Source organism: Neolamprologus multifasciatus, chromosome 7 (genome assembly GCF_963576455.1).
Source record: "Neolamprologus multifasciatus chromosome 7, fNeoMul1.2, whole genome shotgun sequence".
In the NCBI taxonomy this organism is placed as follows: domain Eukaryota; kingdom Metazoa; phylum Chordata; class Actinopteri; order Cichliformes; family Cichlidae; genus Neolamprologus; species Neolamprologus multifasciatus.
Window position 1 is genome coordinate 58,011,436 of NC_140445.1, and position 13,542 is coordinate 58,024,977.

A 13,542-nucleotide genomic window follows, 5' to 3' on the forward strand; every position below is an offset into this window, starting at 1 on the left:
GTTGGAATTATTGTTAGCTGTTCAGTGGGTGGAGAAAAATAAACCATTATGGACAATAATCTGTTCAGACTCTAGTTCATCATTGGCCTGCTTGGATAACAGTCCTTCAGAAGCCAAACCGGACAATATAATGGGAGCAATGACTGTTTTCTACAGTCATTGGATGGGAGTGATAGCTAAATTTGTCTGGATTCCAGCACATTATGTTATTGTCAATGAGGTGGCAGATAAAATTGCAACGCAGGCTGCTAAAGGAGATCAAGTCGGTTTACATAGCAGTATTAGCAAAACTAAAATGAGGAGCACGATAAAACAGAAAATGAGGGAAAGATGGCAAAAATGGTGTGAGGAGGAGAGGACAGGGAGATAGTTTTATTCTATTCAAAGGAAAACCTGAAGAGAAGAGACAATAATATCTCGAATCAAATTTGGACACACTGGATTAAACAGTTCACTATTCATTTTAGGGAAACATGAAATGGGGAAATGTAGTCACTGTGGAATAAGTGAAACCATTCAACATTTTCTGTTGCATTGTCAAAAAATATCAGGAAGAAATTTATCTATTTATTTATTTTCATTATTTGGTATGAGCGGATTCTGATCCACACTCCAAACCAGTTGGTGGCGGTAATGCACCACATCGTTGTTTGCGAACCTCCAAAAACTCCTTAGAAGAAGAAGAAGAAGAAGCAGAAGAAGCGAATGACTGAGTATTTTAGACAGGCACCTGTAAAGACAGCCGGATACAGTGCAAAGTGGTCCTGCGGGCGTCCCCGTTGCATAGAAACGAAAATCGTCGGGGACGTCGCACATTTACAAACTTGAGCTACCTGTTAACCCTGATAAATGAAGGAAATCGTTCACCTTTTCATATCGGGAACGAATGATATTCACGCAATAACAAGCGACGTTTAACCGGGCTTAACAACTGCGGCCAACGCTAATTCTGTTAGCTTACTTGCGATTAACAATCGTTCTCCCCTGAGTGCGCTGTGAAAGGTACACTTCAGCACTTCAGAAAGAGAATGTAATCAGTGACGGGCTCAGTTTTGTTGTCAGTTTCTGTGAGCATCTGTTTTTACTGACGTGAACCGTGACGAACCAGGAATAAGTGAAGTAAAGGCGAACCTCAAGTAACTAATGGCAAGCTAGCTAATACTCCCTGGGCAGTAGCCGTCTATCGGAGCTCCTGTGGGAGCATAACGGAATTTCTTTCAGGTATTTATAGCAGCAATCAAAAAGGGAGGTATGGCTGTTGACGCTGGCAGCATCCCTGAACTGGACCAAAAGAAATACGATGCGGACGAACAGGTGAAGATCATCTGCTTGGGAGACAGCGCAGTTGGTAAATCTAAGTGAGTATTAGCTGGAAGCAGCGATCAACAACATTTGAGCTTTCCTAACATTGTGGGGTTGACACTTTTCTCCTTCTTTCGCAGGCTAATGGAGAGGTTTCTCATGGACGAATAGTATCCTTTAGCAGTTTATACAGTGCTTTGTGGATCTAGAAAAAGCAGGTGACAGGGTGCCAAGAGAGGAACTGTGGTACTGCGTGAAGAACGAGAGTGGTAGAGAAGTGTTGTGAGGCTGATGCAGGACATGTATGAGGACAGCAAGACAGTGGTGAGGTAGGTGTAGGAGTGACAGATGACCAGGTGGAAGAGGGGTTGGAGAGTTGGAGGTATGCACAGGAGAGAAATGGAATTGAAGTCAATAGAGGTAAGACAGAATACATGTTTGCAAATGAGAGGTAAACAGGAGTAACAGTAAGGGTAGTGAAGGTAGATGTGTTTAAATACCTTTGGCGGTCAACCATCCCAAGCAACAGACAGCGCACAAGAGAGTTGCAGAAGAGAGTGCTGGTGTGGTGGAAAAGGTGAAGACACATGTCAGGGTAGCAGCAAGAGTCAACTGGAAGGTTTACAAGATGGTAGTGAGACCTGTTATGGCGTATGGATTGGAGACAGTGGCATTAATAGAAAGACAGGAGGTAGATATGAAGGAAGGTTGGAAAGATAAATGCTAAGATTTTCATTGGGAGGGATGAGAATGAACAGAATTAGAAATTACTTCATTAGAGGACAATGCAGTTAGGGCGACAATGCAGGTTAAGCAATTTGGAGACATAGTGAGAGAGGGATGCCTGAGAGCATTTGGACATGTGATGAGGAGGGATAATGGATACACTGGACAAAGGATGTTGAATGTGGAGCTCCCAGACAGGTGGAAAAGAGAGACACCTTAATGGAGGTTTATGGATGTAGTGAAGGAGGCCCTGCGGATGGTTGCTGTGACAGAGGAAGATTTTATTTAACTTTTATTTATATAGGGAATCCCATCCAATGTCTATTACACAAGAGAGACCTGTTTTAGACAAACATAGTAAAATTGCAACAATAAAAGAAACAAAGACACTAGTTTTGAAGTGAGATGGCTGCAGATGGTCCACTGTTGTAACCCCTAAAGGGAGCAGTCAAAAGAAGAAGACGAAGAAGCAATTTAGAAATTGAGTACTTAATTTTAAATCCAAGCAGGTGGGCTAGGAACAAAGACTTGGAAAAAGATTCTCTTAGATGCTTTGAAGAAACAAGTTGCATATTGTTAAGATCCTTAACTCCTCGTGCAGTCGTCCCCAGCAGTTGTCAACCTATGCCTTGACTCTCTACAAACACGCAGCCACTGTAGGAAGCAAGACCATAGCAGTTGGTAAGTACCATGCACTTGCTGTGACAACATAAAATATTTGAAACCAGTTTAAAATAATAATCTGCAAAGCTTAAATTACCAAATTCTTTTTTTATTATTTTGATCCAAAGATTTCTGGGACACTGCTGGTCAGGAGAGGTTTCAAAACATGCATCCTTCATACTACCACAAAGCACATGCATGCATTATGGTAAGAACACATTCATTTGCTGAAAGTGTGCATGAAGAAGTGAGGATTAAAAGTAGTCTGAAAAATGTAACTATGTTGTCAGCAACCAAGGTGAACTTTTGCTAAATCTTTCATCTTTTTTTTTAAAGGTTTTTGATGTTCAAAGGAAGCTCACATATAAGAATTTAGCCAACTGGTATAAGGAACTAAGAGAGTACAGACCAGAGATACCCTGCTGTGTTGTTGCCAACAAAATTGATGGTGAGTCTGCACATTAAAGTTGGTGTGGAGTTCTTGTAATGACTGTATGCAATGGTAATGTTAGAGTTCGATGTGTGACATGATTTCTTTAGGTTGCAGTATATATATTTTTTAACTGTTTTGTCCAGCAAACTGGACTTTGTGATTGTGATTGTTTTTCACATCTGCAGCCGACATGAAGGTCACTCAAAGAAGCTTTAATTTCGGGAAGAAGCAAGGACTCCCGTTTTACTTTGTGTCAGCAGCTGATGGAACCAATGTAGTTAAGGTCTGAGCAGGTTTCTTTCTTCTCCTGTTGTTTTACGTAATGTGACTGGAGTGAAAGTGTTCATTTTATAAGCCAATTATCAACTTCAGTCAGTGTAGTCATTATAACATGTCACACCACCTGACCTACTGCCGTCTGATAGCTCTGACTGTACCTCTTTCATCAGATGTTCAGAGACATGATCAAAAGAGCAGTGGAGTACAAGCAAAACCCCAGTGACTTCATGGATGAAGTGATGCAAGAATTAGAGGTACGCTAGCTTCTTTGATTACTAATGTGCTTGTCCTTAAGCAACTGTAGAATTTTAACTTCAAAGAATTCAATATTTGATTGTGCGGTACTTAAAGTAGGAAATATAACGAGTTTATTATTGTCCTGTGTTGTTTTAATACGATTACTGGAGATCCTCTCTACACAAAATCAACAATCATAGAGTTAGGAGTAGTGACAAACTATATATATATACTGGATATCAAAGATGGATCCAGCTGTCATATTACCCATTGGTTTGTAAAGCCAGGTTAAGTTTTGATAGCATTATGGTTGCTGTCTTATTAATTAATTTATTAATATTCGAAAGTTAGGTAAAAATGTATAATAGATAATGTTAGCAATCTTAGTTTTGGCAGGCATCTGCTAATCAGGGTTAAAGCAGGATTTGAAAAGAGGTGGAATCCTAAGATTAGGTGTGCAGCATGGGGGAAAAGTTACTTAGAAACTAGTCACAGTTTGTATTGCTGCTGAGACTCACTGATCTTGGATTTAGCTGACTGAATTCAACAAGATATAAGCAGATGTTGCTTAAGTTATATCTGATTTCCAACTCATAGACTATATAAAATTAGTAGGAAAGTTTGAATTTAGTGAGTGAATTTAATCTAATGTCTAATGTAGCATCAACACCTTACATTTACACCACAGTCTGCACTGCAACCCATTCAACTTAGTGCATCACTGTCTACTTTACCACAGTATTGCAAACTAACCTGTTTTCATGCAAACTTTGAATAACAAAAAATATTGTACTTTAATTTGTTTAGCAAGACATTTCGCATTATGAAAAATACATAACTTCAGTAACACATCATCTTTATATCTAATCCCTGTTTCTGAAATGAATTAGGACTTTACAAGTAAGTTTTAAATTTCAGCTTTATAAAATGTCGCTTGCTGAGCAGTTCTTACCTTTGAAAATGATTCATCTTCCTCTCCCGTCCAGTCTTTATCTCTCCCTGGGAAATACAGCAACTGTAGATTTAGGTAACAAAACACACTATGGTACAATCTGCAGAAAAGCAGTTTGAATTTGGTGATGTTTGTTGAGCTGTGTGAAAGCAGCATTTTAAATCACTTCCTACAAATTTCAGAACCACAACTTTATTTACATCTGCACTGTGAACGCACCACAGGGATACAAAGTGAAGAGGTGTGTGTTTAGGGTGTAAGTGAGACTGTGGGATGTCATTATTTTCTTATTACTACATGCTGTCAGCTGGAAGCACCTCCAGGCTGCAGCACATGAAAAATTAAATCTCTCAACAGTATTATGTAGCTATTATTCTTCCTATCAGATTTAATTACGCATTTAATGAAGGTGCCGGAACACCGCTCCGGATCATTCCAGCCCACTTTAACCCCCGTTGCTAATAGTGTTAAGAAATCGAGTTTCAATGGGCAAAACTGTAAGATCAGAATTCTTAATACATTTAAAAGCATAAAAAAATCAATATCATTTGTCAGATTAGTTCATTCAAAATAAGTGAAACCTAGTTAACATCTGCAGACTACAACTGCCTCTCTACACTTGTGTCATTTAAAGTGGTTCCAATTTTTAAGCTGTAACAAAATCACTGCAAATTTATGATATAAAGAAATGTACAAAATGTACAAACAGCATTTGTTTTTGGCCAAAAAAAAGTGTAGTTATGAGAAAACTTACTAATAACTGTTGATGATAGTGCTGATATCCTTCATTCATTGCTTTCTTACAGAATTTTGACCTCGAGAAGAAAGATAATTCAGAGGCAGAAGAGGATGGATTGAAGGCAGAGAGTCCAGAGTTAGTTTAAAACACTTCTGATGACACCTGAAGGATCATTTCTGCTGCTTCTGTCCGGTGTCAAGACATCTTAATCTCCGTGACCGACACCATCAGCAGGAACACTAACTGTAATTTTGGTGGTCTGCTTTTTAATTGATTGGAGGATGGCGCACGGTAATCTATAGATGTTTTAAATTACTGCCCTCTATTCTGTCTAGTGACGGTAGCGGGGAATAATAAATGTGGTGGAATGAATAGGATTTCTGTTGTTTACAGAGCTCATTTAGCTGCTGTCATTCATACTTTGAACAATATCTACTATTCTTAAGGTAGAAAATGAATGTTTGCTTAAGTGTGGAAAAATTACTATGTGAAGCATTGAAAAGTAACTCGCACAGCAAAGAGAACATGTGATTATGAACTGTACTTGCTGCTGTTCTCAGTGTTTGTGTGTAGTGTTGTGTGCCGTGCCAGCAGGGGAGCTGCATCTGTCGACTGCATTAATTTTATGATTTAAATGTTGTGTTTTTTATCTCTTCAATAAATGAGAACTTAATGTACCATGTAACCAAATCTTTATCATGCCTCTTTCCATCTTGTTGTAATGCAGCAATAGGAGTAGAACACTAAATAATCAATTCATCACCATTTTATAAAAGAAAATGACAATAAGCTGCCTGTGATATGAGTAGATAATAACAGAGATATTAATTAATATTCAAAGTTAGGTACAAATGTATTTATGCAGTTACACAATTTTGTATTTTTGCCACCACAGTGGATTTTAAATCAGTCAAGATGTGCAGACTTTAATGCAAGAGGTGAAAATTTTTATTAGCGTTTATGAATAATTGCCATTTTCATACATGGTCACCCATTTTCAGAGGCCTGGAAAACTTCACTCATTATAAATACAAAGACTGGATGTAAGACTTCTTTTGCACTCAGTGCTTAAGTCTAGAGCCCAGCTCACTTGAGATGCTCTACTAGGCCTTCACTGCAGATGCCTCCAGTTTCTGCTTGTTTGTGGGCCATTCTGTATTCAGTTCATGAAAAGAGTGTCGAGAGTTATGGCTTAACAATTAAAAAATATCCCTGAGAAGCTCTTGGGTTGCTTTTGCAGTATGCTTTGGGTCATTATCCATTTGGAATGTGACGTGCTGATTCCGGGCAGAGAGTAAAGCCCCGTACACTTCTATCACCGGTCACATCGGCTGCACTGTATCCATATAAGCCCATGAGACAGCATTGTCTCAGCTATGTTTGAGATGACGGTAGATGGACTGATTCTTATATAGCGCTTCTCTACACAACTGGAGCACTCAAAGCGCTTTATACAGTATGCCTCATTCACATAATAACTTTTTTCTAAGCGCTCTCATACTCCATTGGATGCACCAGAAAACAGCTTGGGGTTGAGTATCTTGCCCAAGGTCATGCAGATGCAAGAAGCCAGATCTACCTCCTGAGAGCATGATGATGGTTCGGATGAGCTCTCTATAGCACACTTTATGCTATAGACATAAAGTTTTATCTGTTCAACCAGCTTTTTTTTCCCACAACTGTGCAGGATACTTAGATGTTTCATGACAAAGTCTAATATAGCCTTCTTTTCCTTGAGTGTACCGAGTGGACTGCACCTCATTATAGTTCCATTCATAAACTATAATATAAATCTCCTGATTAATGGACGGCACGCCTACTTCCTCATGAATATTTATGCCTTAGTTAGGTGTTAAGGGTTTTCCCACCAAGGAAAGAATTCTGAAATCATCCACTTTAGTTGTCTTCTGTGATCGTTTGGGCCTTTTTAGTGTCACTGAATAGACATTTATTCCCTTTAAGAATGTACCATTAAGTTGGTGATTTGACCGACCCCTCCTTAAGTTTTTGCTCTTTGTCTTATGCTATTGTTTTGCATTTTTCAGCCTAATTATGGGCTCCTTCAATTGCTTTGATGATCCTTGGACCTGATACTGAACAGCCTCATCTGGCATCAAACTGACTCTCAATCGTAGGAAATCATCTTACTTTTGAGTATCTAAAAAATGGGGGGCTATATTATATAGTTTTGCTGTTTAAGATCCACTGTGGTGATGTGCAAAACAAGTAAAAGTAGTATTGTCCAAAATCCTGTAGATATGATGGCATGTTTACCCTTTGTGTCGTATTTCCATTCAATAAACCACTGAAGAGACTGAAGTCAAAACAAGTAGACAAACTCTTTCACGTTTTAATTATAAATTTATTACATAATATAACAAACATATATCTCTGTGGTGGAGATATCCTGGGCAACATCTCAGATCTTGCCTCAACCTTTACTATCTCCCTTACTCTGCATGAGGAATACTAGGTAGCTTCTGGTTAACTCATATTTGTACACAGGATTTTGTGTATTAAAATGCAGAAGGACTTTTATATGAATACTTTTAAGTGTGCAAAGGGAGAATAATTGCAGATGAGTTTTCTGGTCATTTGATGCTGATAAGGGGAAGCTTAACCCGTGAGACAAGGCTGAGGTGTTGCAGTGATACATCCACCAATCTAAACTTCACAGTGCAAACAAGGAGAAAACTGACAATGAAAGGAAAAAAAAAACCCTTTTGATGATAAGATCACTGGTTCCATTTGGTCACTGGACTCCAGTGGGTTTTTAAAAAGGGTCACGCTGCTGCCCCTATACTATGTAGATTGTGCTTTGTTGATTACAAAATAAGACAAAGATAATCCTTCAAGGAAATTATTTGACCAAATGATGTGTACTTCTGTTACACTTTGCTCATTTTGAGACTGTATTTGTGGTAATCTTAGCCACCGGTCCAAGCAGTTATTTAGTACAGCACTTATTCTCCTAACCAGGCCAGGCTGTGTCAAACTTCAGACTGCATATGTTCACCCTTCATCACAGTAAATCAAGCAGTTGTCTCCAAATTTCATTTAAATCAATAATTTAATAATACAGATATTAATTAATATGAGAGTATATATATATATATATATATATATATATATATATATATATATATATATATACTACTTCTTCAAAAAATAAAAGTAATGACTGTACTTCCAGCTGCAGGAAAATACAGAAGGATCTAACAAACATCTGTTCTCAAGATTTCCAGGAGATGGCACCATATTATCATATTATCTAACAGCTTTAGAGTGCTGTAACTAAGATAGTCCTAAAGCAAAGACAAATATACAATGAAAAGTTATTTACTTTTTGGCACATTTTTCCTTTGTGTTGTTTGTTCCTCACTGGATCACTTCATATAGCAAATCCAAAACTCAGAAACTGAAGGTCTGAAAAAGGAAAGAGGAGTGCTGCCAGACAGAGTGGAGGGTAAAGAGCACAAATGCCATCTGGGAATGGGTTTACAAAACAGTGATACTGCATAAGCTGTGCTTACACAGTTACAAGGTGAGCTGTGGTTGTCTTGCAATATAAAATGTGACCGTGTTCATCAATAACGTGGTAATCTCAGTCTGTCTTGTTGCTCTTGAGCCGAGCAGTCCACTTTATGAAGACGTCACTTAGTACAAAACAAGAATGCCGGACGATGATGTTGAGTGTTGAAATGAAGATTAATGCATGTGTGCATTTTTATGTTTGTGTGTGTGTGTGTGCGTTTTGTGAGCGCGTGTTTGTGTGACACAGCCACTGCCGGCAACATCTGATGGTAATACAGTAAGGCTATAGTGGACCAACTCCAGTGATGTAAACCCTAACAATTAACCACACACACACACACACTCACGCACTGTCACACACATTCTCATTGTTTCAATCCCAAACAAACGCACAAAAATGGAAACAAATAAGCGATTGCACACATACACACTGCCATACACACAGTGAAGAAGAACGACCACACAGAGATTCAGGGAATCCAGATGCACGCATGCTCTTGGACGATGGGTGGCTTTTATGTTAGCACCTTGTCACCTTGTTTTGTGCAAATCATCCCCTAGTTCATAGTTCAGAGTTCAAAAGTTCAAGAGTTCATAGAAAGAATAAAATCTGCTCACCTTTTTTTCACAGGTGGTTAACTATGCATATATGCCAAACATTCATATATAGATCTATATACTTTTTGTTTTTCAAAAATTTATATGAAATCTATTATATATACATTGCTTGTGATTAAAAAAAGCAAATATTTGTAGTTTGTTTATTTTTTACAAGTGTAAGTATGTTTAGAATGGACAGGAGATTTTTTTTTTCCTGCTCTTTTTCAGTCACTCTAAAATTCAGATGAGTCATGATCCACACGCTACAAAATCTACCCACAGTGTCCGAGGGTAACAAATCAAACGACAAAAGAAGAACTGATAAGAACAATTTAAAAAAAAAGAAGTGTTCAAATGAGTCTGAGGACGTGACATCTACGTCAAAAATAAAAGAATAATCAGTGAGGTCACAGCGAGGCAGTGAGTGCTATTCCTACAACCCACATACACCGTTAAATCCCCCACCTGCTTTTACAAACTGTGAGAAAAAGAAACTAAACATGCGTGCACTTTTTCGCCAAGTGTAAGTGCCTTGGCATACTGATTGGATTCTGCTGATGCACAGAGGTTTTCTTTTTTTTACTGGTAATAGACATTTACTGGCTTCCCGTCAGAGAAAAGCTATAAAATGCATTTCGTTGTGTGAATAAAACTCACTGTTTCTCACTGCCAGTAGAAGCTACTCATGAGTACAATTGTAGATTTGTATTGTTAAAGGAAAATTCAGTATTTTTTTTTAAACAACCTGCGCCTTATTGTTTTGAGTTGTAGCCGTCCCTCTGTTTATGATATTTTACTCACTTAGAAAAGGGTAAAGATCGAGGAAAGCAGCAATAATGTCAGGTTGTAAAATACTGAATTTTCTTTAAGACCTTGCAGAGGCTTTCCCATCCCCACAGCCTGAGAAACTACAGACATTCCCTGCAGTGGCATTTCAGAAGGGCAAACACATCAAGCTCATTTAAGCTTGTATGGCAAGTTTTTATTGGTTATACAGGTAAAGGAACACAATTATTAGCTTTTTTAAAAAATTATTTGAACAGTTAAAGCTTGTTTCTCCAGGTTTCCATGCTTGGAAATTGATACCAGACCTTGTGCAAACTGGTCTAAGTAACATTATCAGGGACAGGGATGGAATCTTTACTAGCTCTCTAACAGACTATGGTGGTGTTTAACTGTTGAAGTGTAAGAAAAATTCAATTTCTAGTAGTAAAACAGCAAGCAACCTCTTCATGCTGGTGCCCCAAACTTCCATCCCTGAGTGATAAACAGGCATAAGATGAAGAGCCCCTTTAAAGCCAGTCAGCTTGCACATAGGTGGCCGGTGCCCTTGATGTGTTATTGTGGATACACAGACAGCGGGATCTGTTGCTGAAGCAGTAGGGATGGGTGTCAACTGGGGTCTCAGCCTCACATTACGGGATGCCCTTTAGTATGAAGGAAGACCGTAAGAAAATAAAAACAAACAACAAACTCTTTGTCAAAAACATGAAGCAACTCGTCATGCTACGGTTCAAAAAAGGAGTGACCATAAGGAAAGTTGGATACCTATGACAAAAACATCATTTCCATATTTATATACTTTTTCCTTTCAAATATATATATATATATAGAATACTTATATATATGTACGTATATATATAAGTATGTATATAATTGGTAGAAATGAGTAAACTATTAGTGGAATAGATTTAAAGATTTCTCTCTGCTTTCTATACTAAAAACCAAAAAAACAGGTGCAGATTAATTTATTATATTTCCTCTTTGCAACATTGTCTTTTCTCCTGAAAGCTATATTTAAATACATATATATATATGTATATATTATATAATACCTATATATAATATTCCCTTTGGAAAACCAAAAAAAGAAACTGATTATGAAAAAAAGCCACGAGTGTTGGTTAAACATTCTCCAAATATAATAGATAGCACAGTCTGGGTACCAAGGCAGAGGGGGTTTTCTCCCACGGTTTACTTTGTGGAGCTCCGACTCTGGGCTCTAAAGTCTTCGGTTTAAAAACAGCACGTATACAGAAGACACACCTTTTTCAGGGCTGTGTGTCCGTAGCACTGTGTTCATTGCTGTTGATCTCTGTATAAATATTTTGAAAGGCAACTGAGCTTTCTGTGTGGAACAAAAAATTCTGCCTCCTCCTCCTCCTCCTTTACTCGAACTGCAAGAAGGCTTTCAGCAGCCTAATAGAGGGACCTGGGGGGGTTATTTGGGAGGGGAGGTAGAAAGGAGAGGAGGGAGCGAGAAAGCAGGGATGTTACTAAGGAAACAAGTGAACCTTTCACAAATCAAATGTTCTAATTGGAGCTCGTCTGGCTCGTCTTAGCAAAAAACAAATAAATAAAAACGGCAAATATCATTTTGGGCCTGATTTAATTGGCCACAAAAGCAGGGTGGTGGGCAAGAAGAAAAATGAATGTATCGACTCCTCCTCTTCAGTGCATTGCCAAGTGCAGGGTGTTAATGCAGAATGGAAACAGAGTGTGCCTAAGAGCTGCAGGTCAACATTTGTGATGCCGAACATAAAAGCAGCCGGAGTAAAAGAGGAGCGGCCCCTATCGCATCGCTTATTTTCCTCAGCTCCGAATCTTCTGTCTGTCTTCACCGATCTCCATCTGTGGCTGTGTCTCAGGGCAGGGGTCAGCTCTCCAGCAGCTGTTTCAGTGCTCGCTCAATGTTCATGCGGTGTCCGACTCGTGTCACTCCCAGCTCTGCAAAGTCATCCTTGGTTAGAGCAGGGAGGTGAGAACCTTCGATCTCATGTTCCTGAAACCCTGCTCTGTGCTCCCCCAGGTTGATGCTCTCCAACCAGTCTCCAACATCATACTTGTTCCAGAGGTGGAGGGGTTTTTGGTGAAAGGGTCGTAGAGCTAAAAGTGGTGAACCTAACCCAGGTGAATGGGAAGGTGACGGGGACGGAGAGCGAGAGCGGGAACGGGCGCTGGAGCTCCTCATTACAAAGCGGACCTCCTTTGGCTCCTGGGGTAGGCTGAGGCTCGAGGATTTGAGGATAGTTTGTGGCGGTGTGGTTGGTGAGGTTGGTAGGCCGTAGCCTGAGAATCGTCCAAGAGGGTCGCCCCGATCAGGTGAGCCTGGGCTAGGGGTGCGTCGGGTGATGGGGTAGCGACTGCCAGGGCGGATGGTGTATGTGGTTCCATAACTTCTTTGAGAGATGGTGTGGAGCTCACCTAGGCTGCTGAAAAGTCTGGTGGAAACAGACAGAGGCACAAGGCTTTAAGAATAAGCAAGACTCTGTTAACGAAAATAAAATAAAGAAGAAAAAATGACACTTTGGGTTATAGAGTGCAGTAAAAAAATATTTGCCCCATTCCTGATTTCTTAGTTATTGTTTTTCTTGCATATTTCTCACACTTGCATTTTTCAGATCATTTTAATGTTAGACAAAGAAAACCAGAGTTAATAAAAAATGCCATTTTTAAATTATGATTTCATTTATTAAGGGAAAGAATTTATCCAAACGTGAAATGTTGCCACCAAACCTAATAACTAGTTATGCCACTCAACTGCAATCAAGCATGAGCCAATGAGTCTTTACAGTGTGGAGGAATTCTGATCCTCTCATCTTTGCAGAACTATTTTAATTCAGCCACACTGGAGGGTTTTTGAACATGAACAGCCTGTTTAAGGTCTAAGGTACCTTGGTAGGATTGAAGCACAGGCTTTGACTAGGCCACTACAAAATTCATTTTTTATTTGTTTTTAGCCATTCAAAGCCTACTTCATATTGCCAGACAGGTTCTATTTAAGTGATTTCTTGATTCATGGGTGTGGCAGTAATCATGCTTGGATGTCCAGTGAAGCTAAACTCCAAAAAATACATTTAGCCACAATGAATTTGTGATTTAACAAGGTGGGCAATTGTATTTTTTTCCACTGGGCCAGGTAGGTTTGGATAGCTTTTTCCCTTAATAGATAACATCATTATATTAAAACTGAATTTTCGTATTTATTTGCGTTATGTTTATCTAATATTAAAATTTGTTTAAGGATCTGACAAATGTAAGTATGAGAAATATGCCAAAAAAAAAAAATCAGAAAGA

The 13,542-nt window shown here is 38.8% G+C and overlaps 2 protein-coding genes across 13 annotated transcripts in view; one reads left to right on the top strand and one right to left on the bottom strand.

Moving 5' to 3' along the window:
• Positions 1–713: 713 nt before the first annotated feature.
• Positions 714–8,111, top strand: rabl2 (RAB, member of RAS oncogene family-like 2). Its single transcript, XM_085168520.1, has 8 exons — positions 714–1,358; positions 1,443–1,472; positions 2,630–2,709; positions 2,820–2,899; positions 3,028–3,139; positions 3,310–3,407; positions 3,574–3,657; positions 5,399–8,111. Exons 1-8 carry the CDS (start codon positions 1,252–1,254, stop codon positions 5,474–5,476), a joined length of 669 nt encoding a protein of 222 aa, XP_085024646.1. The 5' UTR covers positions 714–1,251; the 3' UTR covers positions 5,477–8,111.
• Positions 8,112–9,693: 1,582 nt separating this feature from the next.
• Positions 9,694–13,542, bottom strand: part of shank3a (SH3 and multiple ankyrin repeat domains 3a) — a 213,741-nt gene continuing 209,892 nt past the window's right edge. For 10 of the 12 annotated variants that reach the window (XM_085168500.1, XM_085168493.1, XM_085168494.1 and 7 more), the window contains one exon: positions 9,694–12,686. In XM_085168500.1, coding sequence (XP_085024626.1) covers positions 12,122–12,686 — 565 coding nt within the window. In that variant the 3' untranslated portion in view covers positions 9,694–12,121. The remainder of the gene's footprint in view (positions 12,687–13,542) is intronic. The other 2 variants (XM_085168503.1, XR_014875360.1) reach the window with 2 other exon arrangements.